The following is a 20,742-nucleotide window of genomic DNA, read 5'->3' as shown; positions in this document are numbered from 1 at the left end:
GGCCCCGCCCCGCCATGGCGCCGCCGCCGCCATCACTCAGCAGGTTTGGGGCGGCACGTGACCCGCCGGCCGCTCCCCGCCGCGCCGGCAGATTCGGCACGGCCGCGGCAGCGGGGGCCGGCCCCGGGGCGGCGGCAGCGCCGGGGCAGGGCAGGCTGCGCGGAACCCCCGGCCCGCACGGCCCGCCCGCGCCGCCGCCCCCGCCCCGCGCCGCCGGGAAGCCGCGGTGCGGAATCTGCCGCCCCGAACCCGCCGCGCCCTGCGCGCCCGCGGGCCGGCGGAAAGATGGCGTCGGTGTGGGATGAGTCGGAGGTGAGGAACCGGGGCCGGGGGCGGCGGGGCCGGGGCGAGCCGCGGGCTGCGCCGAAGGTAACGCTGCCGTTGTGCCCCCGCAGGACGGCGTCGGCGAGGAGGTGCTGAAGATGTCCACGGAGGAGATCGTGCAGCGCACCCGCCTCCTCGACAGCGAGATCAAGGTAGCGGCCGGGGGCCGCGCCGGGCCGGGGAGCGGGGCCGGGCCGGGGAGCGGGGCCGGGGAGCGGGGCCAGGGAGCGGAGCGGAGCCGGGCCGGGGGAGCGGGGCCGGGCCGGGGAGCGGGGCCGGGGAGCGGGGCCAGGGAGCGGAGCGGAGCCGGGCCGGGGGAGCGGGGCCGGGCCGGGGAGCGGAGCGGGGGAGCAGGGCCGGGGAGCAGGGCCGGGCCGGGCCGGGGAGCGGAGCGGGGGAGCGGGGCCGGGGAGCGGAGCCGGGCCGGGGAGCGGGGCCTGGGCCAGGCCGCCCTCCCGGGAGCTCTGTGCTGCTGCTGTTCGGAGCGGGCGGGTTAGCACAGCCACGGGAACGGCAAAAAATTAAACACGGTTAATTGAATCGAGAAGGGCAGATTGAGGAGTACTGAACCACGAAGGTAGGGAATAATCAGTGGACGAGCATCGACCCGAGGAAGCTGAGGGGCAGCTGTTCGACGCAGCCATGGATGCTTTAGCTAAAGTTACACAGGCCCTCCCTGCCTCGTAGGCAGAGGGGGTAGCGGAAGTCTGTTCTGTGGCCTGAGTCAGGGAGGATCTTTGGATAATTCAGGTTGGAAGGGATTTGAGCAGACCTCCAGGCCAAACTCCTTCTCAAAGCAGGGTCAGCCATAACCCTGATAAAGCTACTCAGGGCTTTATCTGGTTGGGTCTTGGAAGCCTTTAAAGACACATACTGCACCGCTCTGCAGGGTGTTCAGTGCTGCTGCTTGACAGACCTCGCAAGGATAAAGATTTTGCTTTGCTACAGTCTGAGCCGCACCTGTTTCAGTCTGTTATTTCATCTGCCCATTGTGTACTCCTGTGAAGTGTCTGGTTCAGTCTCTTTGATACTCCTTCCCCAGCTGTTCTGTTCTCTAGCTGAACAAATCCACGTCCCTCAGGAGGGCCCGTGCTCCAGCCCCCAGCCATCTTGGTGGCCCTATGCTGAACTCAGTTCAGTTTATCCATGTGTTTGCTGTATGGGGGGGGACGCCAAAACTGGACTGAGTGATCTAGGTAGGATCTAAAAGTATTGAATAAAGGGGACTGAACACTTCTCTCCATCTACTGCCTGCAGTCCTGATAGTACAGCCCAGGATGCTGTTTGACACCCTTGCTGTCAGGACGTATTGCTGGCTCCTGTTCATTTTATTGTCTTATGGAGACCCCCACATCCATTCCTCAGCCAGACAGTCACCAGCATGTGTCACTGCAAGGTGCACTTCCCTCCCTGCTATGGGATTTTACATGTGTCCTCATTTTTTTAAGGTTTCTGTTTGGCAGTTCTGCCTTTGAACACGGAGACTTATGCCCCCCCCCCCGTTTGGTGTTATCTGCAAACACGATGAGAAAACATTCCATCCTCTTGCTTGTTCATTCATGAAGATGTTAAAGATAGACATGCTTTGCATAAAAGAGCACTTACAAATTTAGAATGCTTGCTGCCTAGTGTTAGCAGTATTGAGATAAAATATTTCATAAATTGTATAGAGTAACTTCATCCTATACTGGTTCAGGCTCCACAAGTAATACTGACTTACCAATGTATTTGATTATTCTTTAAAGACAGTAAAGGTAAATACATGCCTTATTTTTAAATTGTAGAATACAGTAAGGAGTAGAAGTAGCCTTCTTCATTTTATAGTATGAGCATTATGATAGCAAAATGTTTGTCAGAACCCTCCCTTCAGGTAGTTTTCCATGAATGTTTTCTAGGTTGTTTTATTAAATTTAGTAAGTTTTTATTTAACAGATTTTGTATTGGCTCCTGTGGATGTGTTACACACAGTATTATGCTTAGGCATATCAAGACTTTTAAAAAGATAATTTCTTAGTGAAGAGTGGATTTCCCCATTGAACAGAATCACACACCCAATTCAGGTGTGACCAGGTCTCCTGAGATCTCTTGGTGCTCCAGTCACTTCAGTGGGAATCACAAAGTGTGTATTTGCACACTGTGTGACTAACCAGGAAGGGCAGGAAAAGGCCTATCAGTGCCAGCCAGACAGCACTGCAGACATCTGTGGTGGGTGTAAATCCCCTGTTGGATGGGGAGTACAGAACCTTTTTTTTTTTGAGTTTTTTTTTCTTTACAGTTAGTACGATCATAGAATCATAGAATAGTTTGGATTGGAACGGACCTTTAAAGGCCAGTTCCTTCCATAAGTAGGGATGTCTTTAACTAGACCAGGTTGCTCAGAGCCCTGTCCAAGCTGGTCTTGAATGTTTCCAGGGATGGAGCATCCACCATGTTTCTGGGCAACCTGTTGCAGTGTTTTGCTATCCTTACTGTAAAGGATAGCAATCCTTTGCTTACCTTTCTTATATCTAGTGTAAATTTACCCTTTTGAAGTTTAAAACCCAAGAGGTATCTTGTCCTGTTGCAACAAGTCTTACTAAAAAGTCTGTCTCCATTTTTCTTCAAGACAGCTTTAAATACAGAAAGGCCACCATGAGGTCTTCCTGGAGTCCTCTCTTCTCCAGGCTGAATCATAGAACGGTTTGGGTTGCAAAGAACCTTAAAGATCATCTAGTTCCAACCACCTTGCAAAAAAATAACTAAAGATCACATCCAAACCAAACCACAGGTGCCATATCTGAGTCATATTGTTACGTAGGTTAAATTGCAACCCTGTAAGCTGTTGGGACTGATTAGGCTGAGGCTACCAAGTGACACTGGGAAGAAATTATTTGGGGTTATTGATTAGTTAGAGACCAGAACAGACTGTGTAGACTCGATTCCTAACAAATTTTGGCTAATTTGCTGGATTTGCTTTTTTTTTTAATATATATATTACATTTCCCTTTATTCCTCAGACTTAGATTTCTATAACTGTTTGCTTTTGGAACAATCTATTAATTTTATCTTGTCTGTTTTCTGACACGATTCCTTTTTCTTTCTTCTGTGTACCAATTGCAGATCATGAAGAGTGAGGTACTGAGAGTGACCCACGAGCTTCAGGCCATGAAAGATAAGATAAAAGAAAACAGTGAAAAGATCAAAGTGAACAAAACCCTGCCATACCTTGTCTCCAATGTTATTGAGGTGAGGGTGGTGAACTTTCATGTAGCGATATAAGAAGTGTGTGCAGTTTATTGTGGCAGGGAGAAAGACAGGGAACTCATCAGGGATTCAAGACCTGGAGTATTCTCAGACTACCAATGCTGCCAGAGCCAGGACTTTCGGGTTTTTCTGCTAGTTTTATTTGTGACCTGGAAGTGCACGTCTCTTGCCCACTTGTTCTCTGGGTCATTCCTTGTAGGCTTTGGATACTGTTCATCTGTACTTAACAAGCATCAGAGGGTGGCACAGCCCTTCTAAGCGTAAACTAGAGCATCTGAAACTGGACATATACTCTCTGAAATTTGTGAAACAGTGAATGAAAGGCCACGGCTCTGTTACTCCATCACATTATTTTTGTAATTCAATAATTCTGACGATAGGAAAAAGAATGTCGATAATTTGCTATTAAAAATTGATTGCTTTGTACTACTGTTTTTAAACTTAATGAGCTTAAGCCTTAATGTGAGCTGCTGTATGGGAGAAGGAATCAGTGCCATTAGCTGCTATTTTGTTCTGAATTTTATAATGTCTTTATTTGCACTATTGCCTGTTGCTTCATAAGGAAAGGAAGAAAGCAATTTTTACAGGAGGGCTTTAATGCTTTCATGATTCTACTGCTGATGGATGATGCAAAGTTTTATTTCTTCCAATGCATGTATGTTAGAAGCATTAATCCTGGGGTCATCCTGCTAGCCTGGTTACATTGTTATGAACTCTTTCACTCTGGTTTTCAGCTGCTGGATGTTGACCCAAATGACCAGGAGGAGGATGGAGCAAACATTGACTTGGATTCCCAGCGAAAGGGCAAGTGTGCTGTGATCAAGACCTCTACACGTCAGGCAAGACCCTTGTGCCCAACCAAGTGTGAGGAATGTTGCAAAGGATCTTCTGGTAATCTGGTTTTGCTCACTCTGATTTCTTTTGACAGACATATTTCCTGCCTGTTATTGGGTTGGTTGATGCTGAGAAGTTGAAGCCTGGAGATCTGGTGGTGAGTGATTCTATTGTGATAGTTGGATGTGATGGTGGCCAGCAAATTGTGTATGTCTTGCCTTTAAGAAAGAAGACAAATCTGTCCAAATTTCCCCAAGACCATTTCGCTACTAAAATTTTCATAGAGAGGTATTATGGGTTCAGTTAGATTTGTAGTAAAGAAAAGCAGTTCGGGGTATGTGTCTTTTATACATACAATTATATTCTGAAAGTTTAGAGACCACTTAGTAAGTTTTTTAAACCCTGTCTTTTTATTGTATATAAACTGGACCAGTCATTTTAAATGTGACTGTGGCATTGTCCACTCTGCCAAGCTGGGGTGGTTTGATGAATGCCAGTGTCAAAGCTGGTTATTCCTGCATCCTTGAGGCCTAGTAAATCACCTTTGATTGCATGTTTATTAAAATGCTATCTGAGGGAACCTGTTAAAAGCAAAGGACTTGTGTTTACAGGGGGTGAACAAAGACTCTTATTTGATCCTGGAGACTCTGCCTACTGAGTATGATTCACGGGTGAAGGCCATGGAGGTGGATGAGAGGCCCACCGAGCAGTACAGTGACATCGGGGGGCTGGATAAACAAATCCAAGAGGTGATACTTTATGTATAGTTTCTGGTGTGACTGTGGACAGCGTCTTTGAACTTTTAACTCAAAAGCAGACGGCCTGGATCTGTGGAGAAGAATGGGTTTATGTATTAATTTTTTTCTTTTGTTGTAGCTCGTGGAGGCCATTGTCCTGCCGATGAATCATAAGGAGAAATTTGAAAATTTGGGTATACAGCCACCCAAAGGAGTCCTTATGTATGGGCCTCCAGGAACAGGGAAGACACTTTTAGCTCGAGCATGTGCTGCCCAGACCAAGGTAAAAAGAACCTGTGAAAGTGTGTGCTGCTGTAGAATTGTACCTGACAAAAAGTAAGAACACCTCCAGGAGAAGAAGGTCTTACACACAAAGGCTTGGATTTTCTTGTCTATTTGCTTGCTTGCTTGTTTTAATTAAGGGCTTCTTATAGTACTCAGAAGAGATCCTATTGTGAAATGAGGTCTAGGATTGATTCTCTTTCACTTCCCAGGCCACATTCCTGAAGCTGGCGGGTCCGCAGCTTGTGCAGATGTTCATTGGCGATGGAGCGAAGCTGGTACGCGATGCTTTTGCCCTCGCAAAGGAAAAAGCTCCTTCCATCATCTTTATTGATGAACTGGATGCCATTGGCACTAAAAGGTGAGCTGTAGTTCATGCTGTAAAGTTCTTGGGAACTGCCTAGCGGCCTCCTTTGCCTGTGTATCTAAGTGTAGAGCCTTTTAAAGCATGGCTTACTCAGAAAGAGTGTGAACATAGTCACAGATGGATAGCAGTTGCCACAGTCCTTGGGCACAGGAGCAAAGTTTGTCAGACTTGGCATCTGTCTGATAGCCTCCTGCTGTATAAAACTGTTTTCTGATCATTGCAGCAGGCACCTGGAGATGTTCACCCTCATTTACTATGTGGGCCTGGACAACATAAGCCCCATTCAGCTGCAAGGACTAAATCAGTCTTAGGTGCTGCTGACAGTTATTCCAGTTGCAGTCCTCATCATGGTAGGACTGTAGTTTCAAGGAAAAATTTCGAACACCTTAGCCAAGGAGCATGAACAGCAGTCATTCCATGTTTTGATGTGATTAAAAATTTAGGGACAGAGGGTGGTCAGGTTCATACTGATAGTTTTACTTGTTTCCCGTCAGGTTTGATAGTGAGAAGGCCGGTGACCGGGAGGTGCAGAGGACCATGCTGGAGCTGCTTAATCAACTTGATGGTTTTCAGCCCAACACACAAGTCAAGGTTGGGAGCTATCAGGGAGTTCTGCTGAGGTCCAGGGCACTCTAGCAGGGGATGGAAAACAATGTCCAGGGAAGAACCTTGGTGAATCTTTGGGGAGAAGTGGCCTGTCTCCAGGTGCCTCACACTGATGATCCTACTTCTGCTTAGGTGATTGCTGCAACCAACCGGGTTGATATCTTGGACCCAGCTTTGCTCCGCTCTGGGCGATTAGATCGGAAGATTGAGTTCCCAATGCCTAATGAGGAGGCCAGAGCCAGAATTATGCAGATTCATTCACGCAAAATGAATGTCAGGTATGGCCTTCTGGTACCTCAGGGCTGGGAAGTGGTTGGCAGTCACTTGTTGGGGGCTTACTGTGGGGCTGAGGAAACTCCCTATGTTGCTTTTTCTATTTGGTACATGTTGTCAGACTTTTTTTTTCCCATTTGCTTATATCAGCCCTGACGTGAACTATGAGGAACTGGCTCGCTGCACAGATGATTTTAATGGAGCCCAGTGCAAGGCTGTGTGTGTTGAAGCGGTAAGTATTCCTCCATAGGAACAGCACTGATGGGAGGGAGATGTGAAATCTAGAATGGAGCAATTGTTTGTGATGCTCACATTCCCTCTCTACGTACCGTCTCATTGGGCAGGGGATGATTGCCCTCCGCCGTGGAGCTACAGAGCTCACCCACGAGGACTACATGGAAGGAATCCTGGAGGTTCAAGCAAAGAAAAAAGCCAATCTGCAGTACTATGCCTGATCCCTGCCCAGTCAAGGTCATGGCCTTGGCAGAGGACAGGAATAGACTGGACTGTATCACTTACTTTCTGTCTAGAAAAAATAAAGCATTTTTTCCCTTTAAAAACAAAACCATGATGTGTTGGGGCTGTCGCCCTTGCTCGGTGGTTCTATGTCTGTGTAAAAAGAGGCTAAAAGCCTGCTGTCCACTGTGCCCACCATGCTGCCTTTGGACCCTCCTCCAGCCAGAACTGGACTAAACCTGTTCTGATACTTCTCATGAGGACCAAGAGGCTGTACTGCAGTAACTGTACTGTGACATTGCTGACCTGCAGCTCAGACAGCATCCTCAGTTCGTGCCTGCACAGCCAGTGAACAGCCTACAGCCTGGTTAGAGTTGGAAACTTTTGAACACTCACTTTTCAAGGGTAAACATAATTCACACATGAATGATGTTTTAACTTTGTCACTTGAACTTACCTCTGCTGGTATGTGAAAACTGTTGCTGGTATGTGTATGTGAGCTCTCTGGGGAATCAGGTCATTAGTCATAAAGAATTTGAGGTTTCATCCACTGAGCAAGTCTTTCAGTACTTTTAATGCCAGTTGAGAACTACAATTTCCATTTAAAAATTACACTTTTCATAAATACACTGACTTTAGCATTAAGTATCTTACATGCCACTGTATTGTATTTTAAATACAATGTAAACATCTCCAAATGCTGGCCATCTCATCTTTACCTGTGCAGTTTTTGGACACTTGGGAGAGGGGCAGGGATGTGAGAAGGAAAAAAAGAATAGATGGATGAAAGAAAAATGCACTCCAAAGTACTTTGGCTGATGTTCCTGAGTTAGCCCTAGTACTTGTGCTGGTACCAAGGTCCTTAGTGCTCATTTTGGAGAGGGATCTTGTTCCAGCAGAACATGCATGTTCTTGACACGCTGCGCTCAGGGCATTTGACATTGGAAGGGGCAGAAGCCACATGTTCCTGAGGAAAATACACTGTGGTTCCTTTGGACATTAATATTAGAGGGGGCTGTACATCTGCTATTTTAGCAGTACTGTTATTTGAGCACAGGGAGAATTACTCATCTCCTTTCACAGGAGTTGCACCCAGAAGTTCAGAAGTGAAAGTTGATCCTGGCAGCTCAAACTGTTGACACATTTTGAAAAATGTACCTCTGATAGAATAGTTAAAAGCTGCATGTTGCATACATGTCCCCATTAAACAAGGGTATGTTAGTTAGCCAAATGAGTAACCTTCACTGTGTAAGAAGCTGAGAAAAACTTTCCTCTGCTTTCCCAGAGTCGTATCATAAGAGTTTTCTTGGAGTCTTGCTGCTCAGATACAGCTAGCTCCTTTTGGAACCAGTTTGAGTAGTGAGTAAATAGCTGAGTCCACAGCATGGAATAGCACAGGTTTCTGATTTAAATAAATTAATACTAAGAATGGGCTAATTCTTTGGCCTAAACCTCAGCTTAGATCAAGGTTCTTTTGGGAAAGGATGGCCTGAGCCAACACTAGACATGCCTGTTGCAAAAGTGTTCAAGCCAACTTCACTTAGCTCCTTGCCCTAAATTGGGTCTGAATTACACAGACCTGCAGCAATAGAGTTGGTGCGTAAACATCCCTTACAACTGGACAATAACAGGACCATGGAGGTACAGTTCAAAAAACAGCACAAAAAAAGACACAATCTTGGACTTGATCCCTTGTAAACAGAAGAAAAAACAAATCGAAAGAACTGTCCCCCTTAAACCATCAATGATCAAGTTGCCAATAATTCAAACCTGGAGTTACTTGCAATGTCCGTGTCTGCGACTGGAGGCTGTAGCAGCGTCCCATGGGCTGGCATTTCAACAGCTCTGGCACTGCTCTCCACCCGCTGACATGCCACCTCTTCCTGGTGTTAACCCACAGCTCTGCCCAGGCTGCGCTTTCCAGAGTCTCTCCTCATTCTCTCTGGGGTCACACAGCCCCATTTTCTTGTCTGGGTTTTTGTACGGATGCCCGGGAGGTGTTGAGTGATGGGGCCAATGTGCAGAGGAACCCAGCCAGCAGGGTGAGGCCCAAGCCCCCCCAGGCACAGAACATGGACCAGCCATAGCCATGACTGATGTCCTCTGGCAGCCCATAGACGTAGCGAGGATAGCGGGATAACTCAAAATTGATCCCAGCAACGCATGTGCAGAGTGAGATGATACAGCAAGTACCTGCAGGAGAAAAGCAAGAGCGTTCTACACGGCCCTCAGAGAGGTTAATTACGCGCTGGTTTTTTCCCTCAGTATTTTCAAAGTCATGAATTTTAAAAATCAAGAATTACCCTTGGGGTTTTTTCTGCAGTCCTACTAGCTACTCTCTGTGTAAGGCAGAGGAAAAATAAAAAAGAAGGGAAAATATGTAGGACTACAGGATACCTCAACTTCACAAATAACCAGTACTACCTTAGTACCTTTCATTGCAATTTTGAACTCAGTCATAGTTCATCATCCTTTGATTCTCCTTAGATTATTTCCATGTCTAATGTCATCAGGTTCCAGACAGTACTTGGGCAGTTTCTCCTATGAAAGGGAATTAGCTCACTGAATCCCAGGGCTGCAAAGTGCAGCACTTTTTGGTTTCCACTAGGAACGCCCACATTTCTGCCAGCTGCACCCTAGGCCTACAAAGCGTGCCCAGATTTTTGCCATCTGCTACACATTCACTGAACACCTATATAGAGGATAAAAAAGCCTAAGAAGACACAAGGCACTCTAATATGTTTAATATACACTAGTACACTAGACTCCAGGTCTATCCTGCCATTTTCAGGTTGAAAAATCAAAGTTCAGTAAAATCTTTGGCCACACAGATAATCTGCTCCCACCCAGGACAAACAGATGTAACACCTCTGGTAGGGACTGAGCTCACATCCTTATCACCGGGCCAATGTCCTCCCAGGCTTGGCTGGTTTGGACTTCATCATTACATGAAGACCTAAGCATGTCTGAGAATCAGAAAGGTGTTCCACATTAACTTATGTTTGTTTGTTATGATTCCTAGGGAAAACTGGGCTGAGCTGTCTTGACAGGAGCCACAGGCTGCACACCTGGAGCAAGCCAGAGGACTGTGCTCACTGTGCACATGGTCCCCATGGCTACACACCAGCTCTCTAGAGCAGAAGGCTCATACACACACATTAGGGTCTACTGAGAAACACGCAGTACCCACACAAACACAGGTCCTGCCCAGTGCTGGAAGTAGTAACTGCACTGTGCTGACAGCTTGCTGCACTAAGTAACTGCTCCATGTAGTTTTTGTGGGCTGACGTTACTTTTATTTGTACAAGGCAGCAAAACTGAATGTGGTGACTTGAGGAGAAGAAGCGAAAGGCTCTCACCTCCCATTAGAAAGAGCAGCCCAGCCACATACTGCATGAGCTCCTGCTGCTTGCAGCAGCCCAGCACACCAATGATCCACCCAAACAGGATGATGGAGACTGCCATGCCAATGAAGCCAGCTGTCATCCTCCGCAGATCTGAAGGAAAAGGAGAAAAGACAAAAGACATGAAGATGGCAGTACCTAGAGAGAACAGCCAGTGCAGAGGCCGGATGTGGATTTAGTGGTTCTAAAGTTTATACTTCAACCATGGACTGCTCCTCCCATAGCTTCTTTGAGGTAGATAGTTTGTCCATTACACTGAAACTAAAGGAATCCCTCTAAAATGGCTCCATTGTGCTGGCTGCTGTGCAACTGGAGAGCATTTCTGTTCTGATCTAAAGTACCAGCCAAATACTCCCCAGCATGGGACAGAAGGAGTGCATCACAAACTCATGTTAGTATGGCAAGGGCTTTTTTTTCTTTTTTTTTAATTTTTGGTGTGGCATCTTTCTGTTGGAGGAGAAAATTTTCTGCTGAAAATAGAAACAAAAGAAGCAAGAGGGGACACCAGAGAGGACTAAAGGATTAGTGCATAGGAGGCACATAGTGTGAACTGAAAAGAGGAATAGTGGGAGGACAGAAGCAGACAGCAGATCAATACAACATTATGGGAACAACTCCAGTAACAAGCTCCAAAAAAAAAGCCTGGCTACCAGTGTCATAAACAGCACTTTGCTATCCATAGTAAAATTGCTATTCTTGTCTTTTAGTTCAGTGTCCAGCTGAACTAGGATTTATTGGTGCTGACTCTCACATGACAGGGTCTATCTTGAATTATGTGAGCAACAGAACAAAAAAACAGAGAAAAGCAGGAGTAGAAAAAAACTGATTAAATCATTCTCAGTCACAGGCTACAGGTCAGTCATCTGTGTGGGAAGGACTTGGGCATGAGGCAGCTTGTGGGCCAGATGCTGGTGCAAAGACAAACTGAGATGTTCCCTAAAAGAACTGGTGACCAGGGGGTTGTATCAGGTCACTGGTGTGCACACAGGAAATTGCAACAGGATCTATACAGCAATGCAGCACCTTTGCTGTAAGCCAGCTAGGAACTGCCTGTGCCCAGATCCAGAATATGATGACAGCTTGCAATGCACTACACACATCTGTATTCTTGAATTCCCAGTTTTAAGCCCCTCCAAATCCCATGTCCCCTTTCAGTCATACAGTTGGCTGCTTGCACTTCCTCACTAATCCATCTGTATCTATGCTTAGAGCCCAATGCCATGCTTAGATGAGGTGATTCTGAGTCCTCGGCTGGCATTGCATTAAGGCATTTCATGATCCAAACATTCCTGAGCCCTGCTGTGGCTACTTACGGAGCGCGTGCCACTCATCCTGCCGGATGGTGTTGGTGATGTTGATGGGTAAGTTGCGAGGCAGAGAGCTGGAGGTGTAGTGGTACTTCACAGCAGTGCAGCGCTGAATAACTCCTGTAAAGAGACATCAGTGTGAAACAGCATGAAACCCCTCTGGCCTTGCACTTGCTGCTGGCTTGGCCAGCCCAGCAGAGCTCGCACAGGGGAAGCTTTGTTCAGTAACAGGGTAAATGTAGCCAAAAAAGAGCTGTTTACTTCAAAGGCTTTGGGATCAGGAGGGGAGAAAACCTACAAAGAAATACCAGCAAAGCAGGAGCCAGGTGCTCTCTCCAATAAGCAACAGCTGAAGTTAAATAGTAATGACAGTCAGGAAAAACATCTCTAAAAGCTTTCTAGAGGAACTATGATCTTTTTTGGGATGTCTAAGGAGACAAGAATGTGGCCAAGCACCAACAGGACAGCTTCATCTCTAAGAAGACAGAATTGTAACACTTTGAAAATTTTGAATGAATGCTGGAAAGTGAACTGCATAGGAGAATCTTTTGAATTTACTCCAATAGTCATTGGCTCTTTGCTTTACTTTCAATGAACAGTAGTACCCAGGTAGAATACTATGTTTCCATTATAGCTGAAAGAAAAGTGTACCCCAGATGTAAATTTGAACTTACTAGCATGATCTTGTTGAAAGGGATTTTTAATTTAGAAATTGAGGGAGAATAAACATGGATGGTGGAGTAGAAGAGAGCAAACAGAAAGGTGAAAGAGCTAAATAGTAGAAAAAGTTCCTCTTAAACAGTGGCTACAGGGCCATTACTGCTATTTGAATGTTGGAGCAGAAGGACCATTCAAAAACAATCAACTGGCCAGTGAGCTAATTAAGCTGGTGAACAATCACTATCAGGGAGCTGCAGATTCAGTGATCAGCTTTGCAAAATACACTAGAAAACCCACCAGAAGAACTGAGCTTTCTGTGGCTCCTACAGCAATGAGAAGCTTGATTTTGCTCTCTGACAATGTTCACTGGGACTGCACTGATCTGGTTTCCGCAAGGACCTACAAAGAGGAAGCCCCCATTTCACAAGATCAGAAGCTGCAGATGAGAGACCTATGCAGTTCCAGCCATCAGGCCATTTCAAGCGAGCTCCAATTCTCAGCTGTGCTTGCCACCACCCCTTCCCTTGCTGTGGCTCCCTGCTGCTTCCCCAGCACCACAGAGCACTTCCAGCTGCACACAATACACAGAGGTGCTGCCCTTCACCTGCGGCCAGTGGCCCTCTCCTGCTCCCTCCTTGCACTTACCTCAGGACAAGGCTGTGGAGCCACCTGAGCCCATGATGAGCAAGACAGCCCAGTGTCACAGGGTGCCAGTTCATTTGCAAAGGCTGCAGGCATCTGAGTTAAGAACTTTGGCCATGTACAATACATCACAGTATCTAATCAAATATCACCTGTGACTGCTGACTGAACTCAATTTCAATATGGACACAATTTGCATGTGTTGTTGAGAAATATGTATATAGAACAAACAAATGACATCAGATTTCAGATTATAATGCACTGCATTCATTAAAAGTATTATTTATGCTCTTACATTTCCTGATCATAAAAGTAGTACATATGAAGCAGCATTTTAAAGAAGAGCAAGGATTACTATTTTTATAGCTCATTAAAGAAAAAGCAAAGACTAGAGACACACACATCCCTTATGATCAAAGCTATGTACATCTCAGGTGTCACTAAGAAAAATATTTGCTTTGTTATTCCAAGAGTTTAACATGTAAACTAAAACTAAAACCTCTCCACCTTCCCATACAAAACTGGTTATTAAAAAATTTTTGGACATCAATTCATTCTGCTTCTGGTTTAAAAACTGTACTCCTAATCTTTTCTTCCTTCTTCCCCAGAATTCAAAGTGCTAATTTTATATAGTTAGCACATACAATTATATTGAAACAGCAAATTAAAAAAAAAAAAAAAAAAGCTCAGGAGTGCACATATTTTAGGGCTTTTGCTCAGTGCTGACCTCTAATCCATAGGCTTGGTGACAGCCTTTGATTACACCAGCACAAGCCATTTTTCCAACAAGATTCCATTTTCCCAAGAGCACAGGCTGGACCCACTCTAATATGAGTCACTAGGCAAAACAAGAGAGGCCTCTCTCTGCAGATCTTCTAGAAAAGTTGAAATAGGCAGGCAAGAGAGTCAGGGACCTGAAGAAGCAGTGAGTATGATCTCAGCTGAATACCTAAGCCACCTTCTCCCAGGAAATTTTAACACACACTCAGGCAACCTTCAGATCCTCAGTTTTGCATTTGCCATCACTAGTCTGTGTTTCCTGTTTTTTGAGTAAATCTCTAGGTCTCACTTGCAGAGATGCCATGCAGTCAAATATGGCCAGGTACTCCACAGGACTGTATTTAAAGTCATATAACACCTTGTTGTCTAAGTACTCAAGGAAAACATTAAAAATCAAAATCAGGTTTGCAGTCCCAAAGTTATTGTTAAGTAGAAGGTGTTTTAAAGGTACTCCATTAAGTCCTTGGACCTGAGCCCTTCATACCTGACATCACAGTCTATAAAATAGGGACAGCATCCTCCCCTCCATTTCAGAAACCTGCTAGTAAAGTGATTTCCTTTTTGTTTACAACACGCTCAGATAAGCGCCATAAGAAAGCCTGCCAAAATTAAAACTTTTGCCTTCAGGCAAGGGCTTGAGTAGAACAGAGTCATGTGGTGAACAACAAGTGTGTGGTGTCTGTTTTGGCACATGAGGACATTGGGAATACAGGACAGAAGGAGGCAGGTGCCTCCTTCTCCTCTGGTCATTAGCTAACCATAAAGCACACATCCAAGAAAAAGGTCAGATGGACAGCCTGATGTATTTCTAAGTGCTTTAACAGAACACTGTGAGAGTCACACTGCATGTACAATTTTCTTGATTAAAAAATAAACATGAACGGCATCCAGCAGTGTCACACTGACACTTTCATGGCCCAGCTACATTCCTGTGCCTTATCACAGCCAACATTGTTTCTAACACTTTGTCCTCAACGTGTTTTTTTTACCCCTCAGGACTGCAACTGCAGACAGGTTCCCCTTGGAACTCACACAGCCCTTGGAAGAGTACATGTGAGTGTCTCTGGAAGAGTCCTTTCTCCTAATTGAAGATGAAGGATGGGAAAGGTCAGAGGATACTTGCTAGACCAGCCAGATACGCAGTCAGAGCACAGGCCCCTTGTTCCTAAACTACCAGAAACATGGAAACACGAACCCTGTTGTGATACATTTAGTCTGTAATCCTGGGCTTAGCACACCCTGATTTTCAGTTTAGTTTTTGTCTCCAACTTTGAGACATGCGGGTTTCCTTTATACAATGTGCCAGAAGTTTATAAAGAAATGGAGGGTTCATTTTCAATTCTGCCACTTGGCCCAGTATCAGAGTGGTTTGGCTCTCACACAGCTGGGAGAGACCCTCTCCTGCCCATGAGCAGCCATGGCCAGTTAACAATTAAATAATACCATGTGAGGCCTGGCCCTCCCCTCCTTCATGCCCCAGGACCAATAGGGCATTGAAGCTTCCTGGCATTTTCCTAACATTTCTGCCCAGGATTGTAAGGAGCACCACAGCCATGCATTCACTCTGTCTACAGTGTCACCCAAGGGCCACTAGATCAAATGAATCAATCTTCCTTTAAAATACCACAAGAGCTCTTACAGATCACACTGACAGAACATACTTACCAAGGGCCATGACCAAACAGATCAAGTTTATTAAACATACCACTATTAATAGATCCTCTACAGACCTCACAGGCAATCTTGTAACTCTTCCCACTTTCCATCAGCCAGACAGAATGGGAAGTACAGACACCAGGACTGAGCAGTTTTCTCTCAAGGACCTCACTATGGCCCCAAACTGTTGTGTTCCTCTGCTTAAGCATCCAGTGGTTCTCCTCACTTTCCCAGCTACATTGTGGTACCAAGAAGTCTTTTCAGTATATATGAGATGTGTCAGTCCCACCCCAGAGACTTTTCAGAGCAAGCCTGAAAAGCAATAAAAACCCTGGTTTATCAACAGTGATGAACCTTTTCTTTTTTAATTCCCTCAGTTTAGAGATGTTAAAGTGCATGTTGTTCAATGAGCCCACCAAGTCATCCAAAGCAGCCTGTTAAGAATGAATCTTTCCCAATTCATCATCTTCTACTGTCACCATTTTGTAAGCAACACTTTTTTACTGTACTAATAGGTAGAGAAGACCCCCTAAATAAGATATAATGTATCCCTGCAGGACCTTACTACTTAAAAACAGTCCATGCAGATGGTTTTTGTTGTAGCATCAGTTACTGAATGTGGAATCCACATAGCACAGGCTCTACAAGATGACGTGTAGTGCTCATGTTCTTACACTCAAAGAACCTCCCATATGTGCACAGAGATCCTCTCAGTTTCTCCACCAAATGGTTCAGTTCTTTGCCTTCTATCTCTCACTTCTTGCTAATCTCCATTTTCCCCATGTGGCTTTTACATAATTCCTTCTTTTGCCTTTTAATTGTATTTTTAAAATGAAACTGTGTATTTTTTCACAGTTCCAGAATAGTCATATTGCATTTTAAGAAAAATCTCACATCATTCCCATCTTAAACATTTCCCACCTCTCAGTTTTGCACTACATTTTCTGAGTAGTTTTTTCCTTTTAAATATATTAAGTGAATATATTTTGCCTTTTTTAATATCCTAGATATATAAATGGATGCTTGTACATGCATCATTACCTACAATGCTCAAGTATGCAAGTTTCCATGAAACTGCTTTGTATTAATAGCAGTAGACAAATACAGGACTAGAAAATAATGGAATTATCTATATGGGTAAGTGTATTTATGGACTTGAGTCACTTATTCAGAATTCATGAGAGATGCAGAAAGGAAAGAAGTCTTATTCCAGAGAGACTAGAAAAAAATGGAGACTATAAACCCAAACCAAAATTACCACAGAACTGCGAGAAAAAGTAAAATTTACTTCTCTGCCACTAAAAGACCATTAAAAATACCTAGATTAAGGAATACTAGGAATAAAGAAAGGCACCACACGTCACCAAAGAGCTAGCTGAAAACGTAATGAAAATTGAGGAAGAAGCAGGACTTACAGCAGTGCACAGGAGCAATCTTCAGGTCACACTGGGGGAAAAAATACCTGATTTTCTTTTTCAGAAGCACCAGATCTGCTATCATGCTTCAGAGAACAGCTCAGATGCAGCCACACCTGACCATCAGTCAGAAAAGGCTGCTTAATCACAGTTGTCAGAGAAAAGACAGACACAGTGGGAATGAGGAGAAGGCTGCTAGTAAAACAGGTCAGGAGATGGGATAAGAGAGTCATATCTATTTAAAGATCTGATTCTACAATAACTATTATTAATAATTTCCCTCTTTACAGTAGCAACTGCAGATCTAACAGGCAAAGAATATAAGGGGGGCAATGCTTTTTGTAGGGAAAGGCAAGGTCTTTTATTAAAACAGCTGGGGGGAAAAAAGGAAATAAAGTAGACAGAAAACATTTTGGATTTAGAGTCCTTCTAGTTTTACCCATCAAACACTGAGAAAGACCATTCATCACCCTGTAATGGCCTGCATGTAGAATGCAGACTCTAGACTCTCTATGTGATCTGTTGTGGTGTTGGGAAAATACCTCAGAAAGAGAAATACTGAGGACCAAACTAGTATTCTTCCCACCTGTTCCTCCATCTTAGCTAATCTCAGTGGGAGCTGAAAGCATTTTGCTTGATGTGAAGCAAAAAAAATAGATAGATATTTTACATGACAGCCACAATTAATAGAAAGAAATTAATGAGTTCCCTTTTAGTGAAAGAAGTTCAGCATGGAAATAAAAATGAAATTACATTAAATGGATTCTAGGAGAATAAAGAGAGAAAGAAGCTAAGCACACAGCACTAGAGTTTAGAGAAGTAAGAGTCACTGCTGTGCATTGGAAAGAAGGGACAAAGACGAGCTGAGATTCACAGTGCCAGTCTATCCAGCCTCTGTTGTGCAGGACTGGCGTCACAGTTGGAAGCCAAGCTGAAAAACTGCTCTCGCTTTCTTAAGATAGCATTTCCATTTTGTGCCTCAATGGAAGCACTTTTCCCAACTCCTACTCTTCTCTGTGCTAATATGTACCTGCTGGAACACTAAGTCCTGTTATTTATCATTAACCATACATAAACCATTGGCTTCATGGGTCAGCCCACTATGTTATTTGTACCATCAAATGCAGGACTTTTATTTATACTTCATGGTCTGCTTGGCTTTGTACCATGTGCCACAATAGTAAAAGATCCATAGCTTTCTCTCTTTTCACCCTGGGGGCTCTGAGTGACATCTGCCACCACGAGAGCCTGGCAATCTACTGCAGCAATGAGAACTCCCTCATGCTAGAATGGGAACAACAGGTTCCTTTCACCTTGCTGCAAAAATCGCAGCGCTATAAACAACACTGTACGTTTCTCAGCGCTCAATCAGAAGAAAGTGTCGGGGTTGGGAGGACGCCCACCGAGAGTCAGGCCCTGCACTGGGCCCCCGAAGGGGCTCTCTGAGGACGCGGTCCCACCCAGCACTGCAGCATTTCTGGCAGAGAGGAGGCGCGCAGGACCCCGGGACGGGGTCGGGGCCGCGCTCGCCGCTCCCCGCACGCCGGGGACACCGGGAGCCACGGGCCCGCCGGGCTCCATCCCGCCCGCCCGCCCGGTCGCGCCGGCAGCGGCGGCCGCTGCCCCGCCCGCAGCCCCGGCGGCACCGCGCTCAGCACCACGGACAGCGGCGGGGCCGCCGCCGCCCCCCGCCCCCGCACCTTTCCGGATGAGCTCCTCGCTGTCCGGCTCGTAGCCCGCGCGGTGGCAGCGCCTCCAGAGCCCCGAGACGGTGGAGTTGAAGCGGCGGCCGCAGTGCGAGTCCAGCGCGGCGGAGGCGGCGGCGGCGGCCGGGGCGGGGGCCGGGGGGCGGCCGGGCAGGAGCGCCCGCGGGGGCCGGGCGCGGAGCGGCAGGTGCGAGCTGGGCGCCGACATGGAGCCGGGCGGGTCGCTGCGCTTGTGGCCGAAGCCGCGACAGCGCTCGCGGTGCCGCCGCGCGTCTGTCTCGTACCAGGAGTCGGTGCCGATGGCCACGGCCAGGAGGGCGAGGGCGGCGGCGGCCAGGAGCAGCCCGGTGCCGCTCAGCGCCTGAGCCGCGGCCGCCATCTTAGCGCGCCGGGGGCGGCAGGGGCGGGCGCTTCCCTGCAGCCCGGCTGGGGCCGCCGCCCGCGGCACCGCCCCCGGAAGGGACGCGGCCCCCGCGCCGGCCCGGCCCGTACCCCGGCGTGCCCCGGGCGCGGCCCCACGGGGGGCCCGGAGCCGCCCCCGCCGCGGGGTACGCCTCCTGCTCCGCGGACCGACGAGCGCTCGGCGGAGCCCGTGGCCGAGGCGGTGCGAGGTGGCCGCGGGAGCTGCCGGGGCTGGGTGACCGGAGGAAGGGGTGAACGGACTCTGCGAGCCTTAACGCGGCCTCCTCGGGCCCGGCAGTCGCCCGTCCCGCTGGCTTGCCCAGGGCAGGAGGGCTCTGCGCAGGCCACGGGAGCCAGCCGTTTTTCAAATGTACATGAAATGCAAACACCAGCTGCAACATCATTTGCTGGCTTTTGGATTTTGACTTCTCCTCTACCCTTCATTTTAAGTTAATGGAAAATAAGGCCTGAAAAATGTCCACCTATTTTATGCAATGAGAAGCAGATTAAATCCAAGCCATTAGTTAAATGCAGCATTTATAGGGGCACAAAATCCCTTCTCATCCTGCTTGTTGTGTAGGACTTGCTCCTCCAGCTGCAGCACTATCAGTCAGTCCCCAAAGCCAGCTGTTAGGGCATCATCTCACCAATTCTGGCCCCCATATAAAATGATCTAGTGATAATGCTATGCCTAAACTACTAATTTAATGTCCAATCCTTAGGTTTGGGGTTTTTTTTGTTTAGAAGTTCCCAGGAGCAAATGCTCAACTGTAGGAGATTCTGAAACTTTCCCCCCGCCACCACCTCCCCCTTGTCACTTGGTCTCTCAGCCACACTGAGCACAGCCTAAAAACCCTCCCCAGCACTTCACCCAGCTACACTGCCCAGAACAGAGTACTGTTTATCTCCCCTGAGCACTCTGCCTGGTGAAACATGCAGCAGCCACAGCTAAAGCTTGTTCTAACCACATTTCTGCATGATCCTCTTCCGCAGTTTGCACTGGACAGATGGGATTACCATCCATGCAGCTGCACACTGGTGCCTTCAAGGCACACAAATTGAAAGGGCTGCTGTCAAAAGAATTTTCTTAAACATACCAGCTAAATTAAGTCTTCCACAGCAAGAATGAAAAATAATTTTCAAATAGAATCACTGCTCTAGCTAACATGGAAAAATCCTTCAAGTGTAATAGCTCTTTCCCAGAAGATCCAAATACTCACATTTCCTAAGTCTGCAATCCTATTATGTCACCCTACTCTCCATGTGAGCTTTTCAGGCTACAGTTTCAAAAGACAGGGGCTTCAGCAACACTATCATCTTAGAAAGTTCCCATGAATTAAAGTCTTAATTGTTCTCCTTTCTCTGCTACTACAGTTGTGTCAGAGCCATTCTTCCCAGAGCCTGTGAAACAGAGAGCTGATTAATTCATGATAATTTTGATTACTTTTGAGAAGGAAAAAGGCATGAGGGAGAAAGGCTCATAGCATAGTTCTAAGGGCAGGAGTATCAGCACCGCCCAAGAGTGCAGTGTAGTAAATCCATGAACAGAGATTCCAAAATGTAGATTACTGGCAAAATCCACAGACTGAGATAATGCCCTAGATCACTTACCTACTTTCATCTTCTTCTAGTTCTTGGGTTATGGTTT

General features: G+C 46.5%; 2 protein-coding genes across 2 annotated transcripts; one reads left to right on the top strand and one right to left on the bottom strand.

Annotated features, from left to right (window-relative positions):
• The first annotated feature begins 199 nt into the window (after positions 1-199).
• On the top strand, positions 200-7,820 carry PSMC3 (proteasome 26S subunit, ATPase 3). The gene is made up of 12 exons (XM_021533288.2): positions 200-312; positions 396-476; positions 3,424-3,549; positions 4,302-4,406; positions 4,496-4,558; positions 5,013-5,150; positions 5,278-5,421; positions 5,633-5,781; positions 6,282-6,378; positions 6,526-6,671; positions 6,817-6,898; positions 7,011-7,820. Exons 1-12 carry the CDS (start codon positions 286-288, stop codon positions 7,119-7,121), a joined length of 1,269 nt encoding a protein of 422 aa, XP_021388963.1. The 5' UTR covers positions 200-285; the 3' UTR covers positions 7,122-7,820.
• On the bottom strand, positions 7,677-19,101 carry LOC110472054 (transmembrane protein 178B). Its single transcript, XM_021533289.2, has 4 exons — positions 18,687-19,101; positions 11,840-11,953; positions 10,482-10,619; positions 7,677-9,315 (listed from the first exon to the last, which is right to left on the bottom strand). The coding sequence occupies exons 1-4, from the start codon at positions 19,069-19,071 to the stop codon at positions 9,071-9,073; spliced, it is 882 nt and encodes a 293-aa protein (XP_021388964.1). The 5' UTR covers positions 19,072-19,101; the 3' UTR covers positions 7,677-9,070.
• Positions 19,102-20,742: the final 1,641 nt, after the last annotated feature.

The sequence above is a fragment of the Lonchura striata genome, chromosome 6 (assembly GCF_046129695.1).
Source record: "Lonchura striata isolate bLonStr1 chromosome 6, bLonStr1.mat, whole genome shotgun sequence".
Taxonomy (NCBI): domain Eukaryota; kingdom Metazoa; phylum Chordata; class Aves; order Passeriformes; family Estrildidae; genus Lonchura; species Lonchura striata.
This window is presented reverse-complemented; position numbering and strand designations above follow the sequence as displayed.

Coding starts and splice junctions, on each gene's coding strand:
- PSMC3 (XM_021533288.2), top strand. CDS start 286: ATGGCGTCGGTGTGGGATGAGTCGGAG. Junction 4,559..5,012: donor TGAAGCCTGGAGATCTGGTG/GTGAGTGATTCT, acceptor TTGTGTTTACAG/GGGGTGAACAAAGACTCTTA. Junction 5,782..6,281: donor GATGCCATTGGCACTAAAAG/GTGAGCTGTAGT, acceptor GTTTCCCGTCAG/GTTTGATAGTGAGAAGGCCG.
- LOC110472054 (XM_021533289.2), bottom strand. CDS start 19,071: ATGGCGGCCGCGGCTCAGGCGCTGAGCGGCACCGGGCTGCTCCTGGCC. Junction 11,954..18,686: donor CGAGGAGCTCATCCGGAAAG/GTGCGGGGGCGG, acceptor GTCTCTTTACAG/GAGTTATTCAGCGCTGCACT. Junction 10,620..11,839: donor GGATGAGTGGCACGCGCTCC/GTAAGTAGCCAC, acceptor CTTTTCCTTCAG/ATCTGCGGAGGATGACAGCT.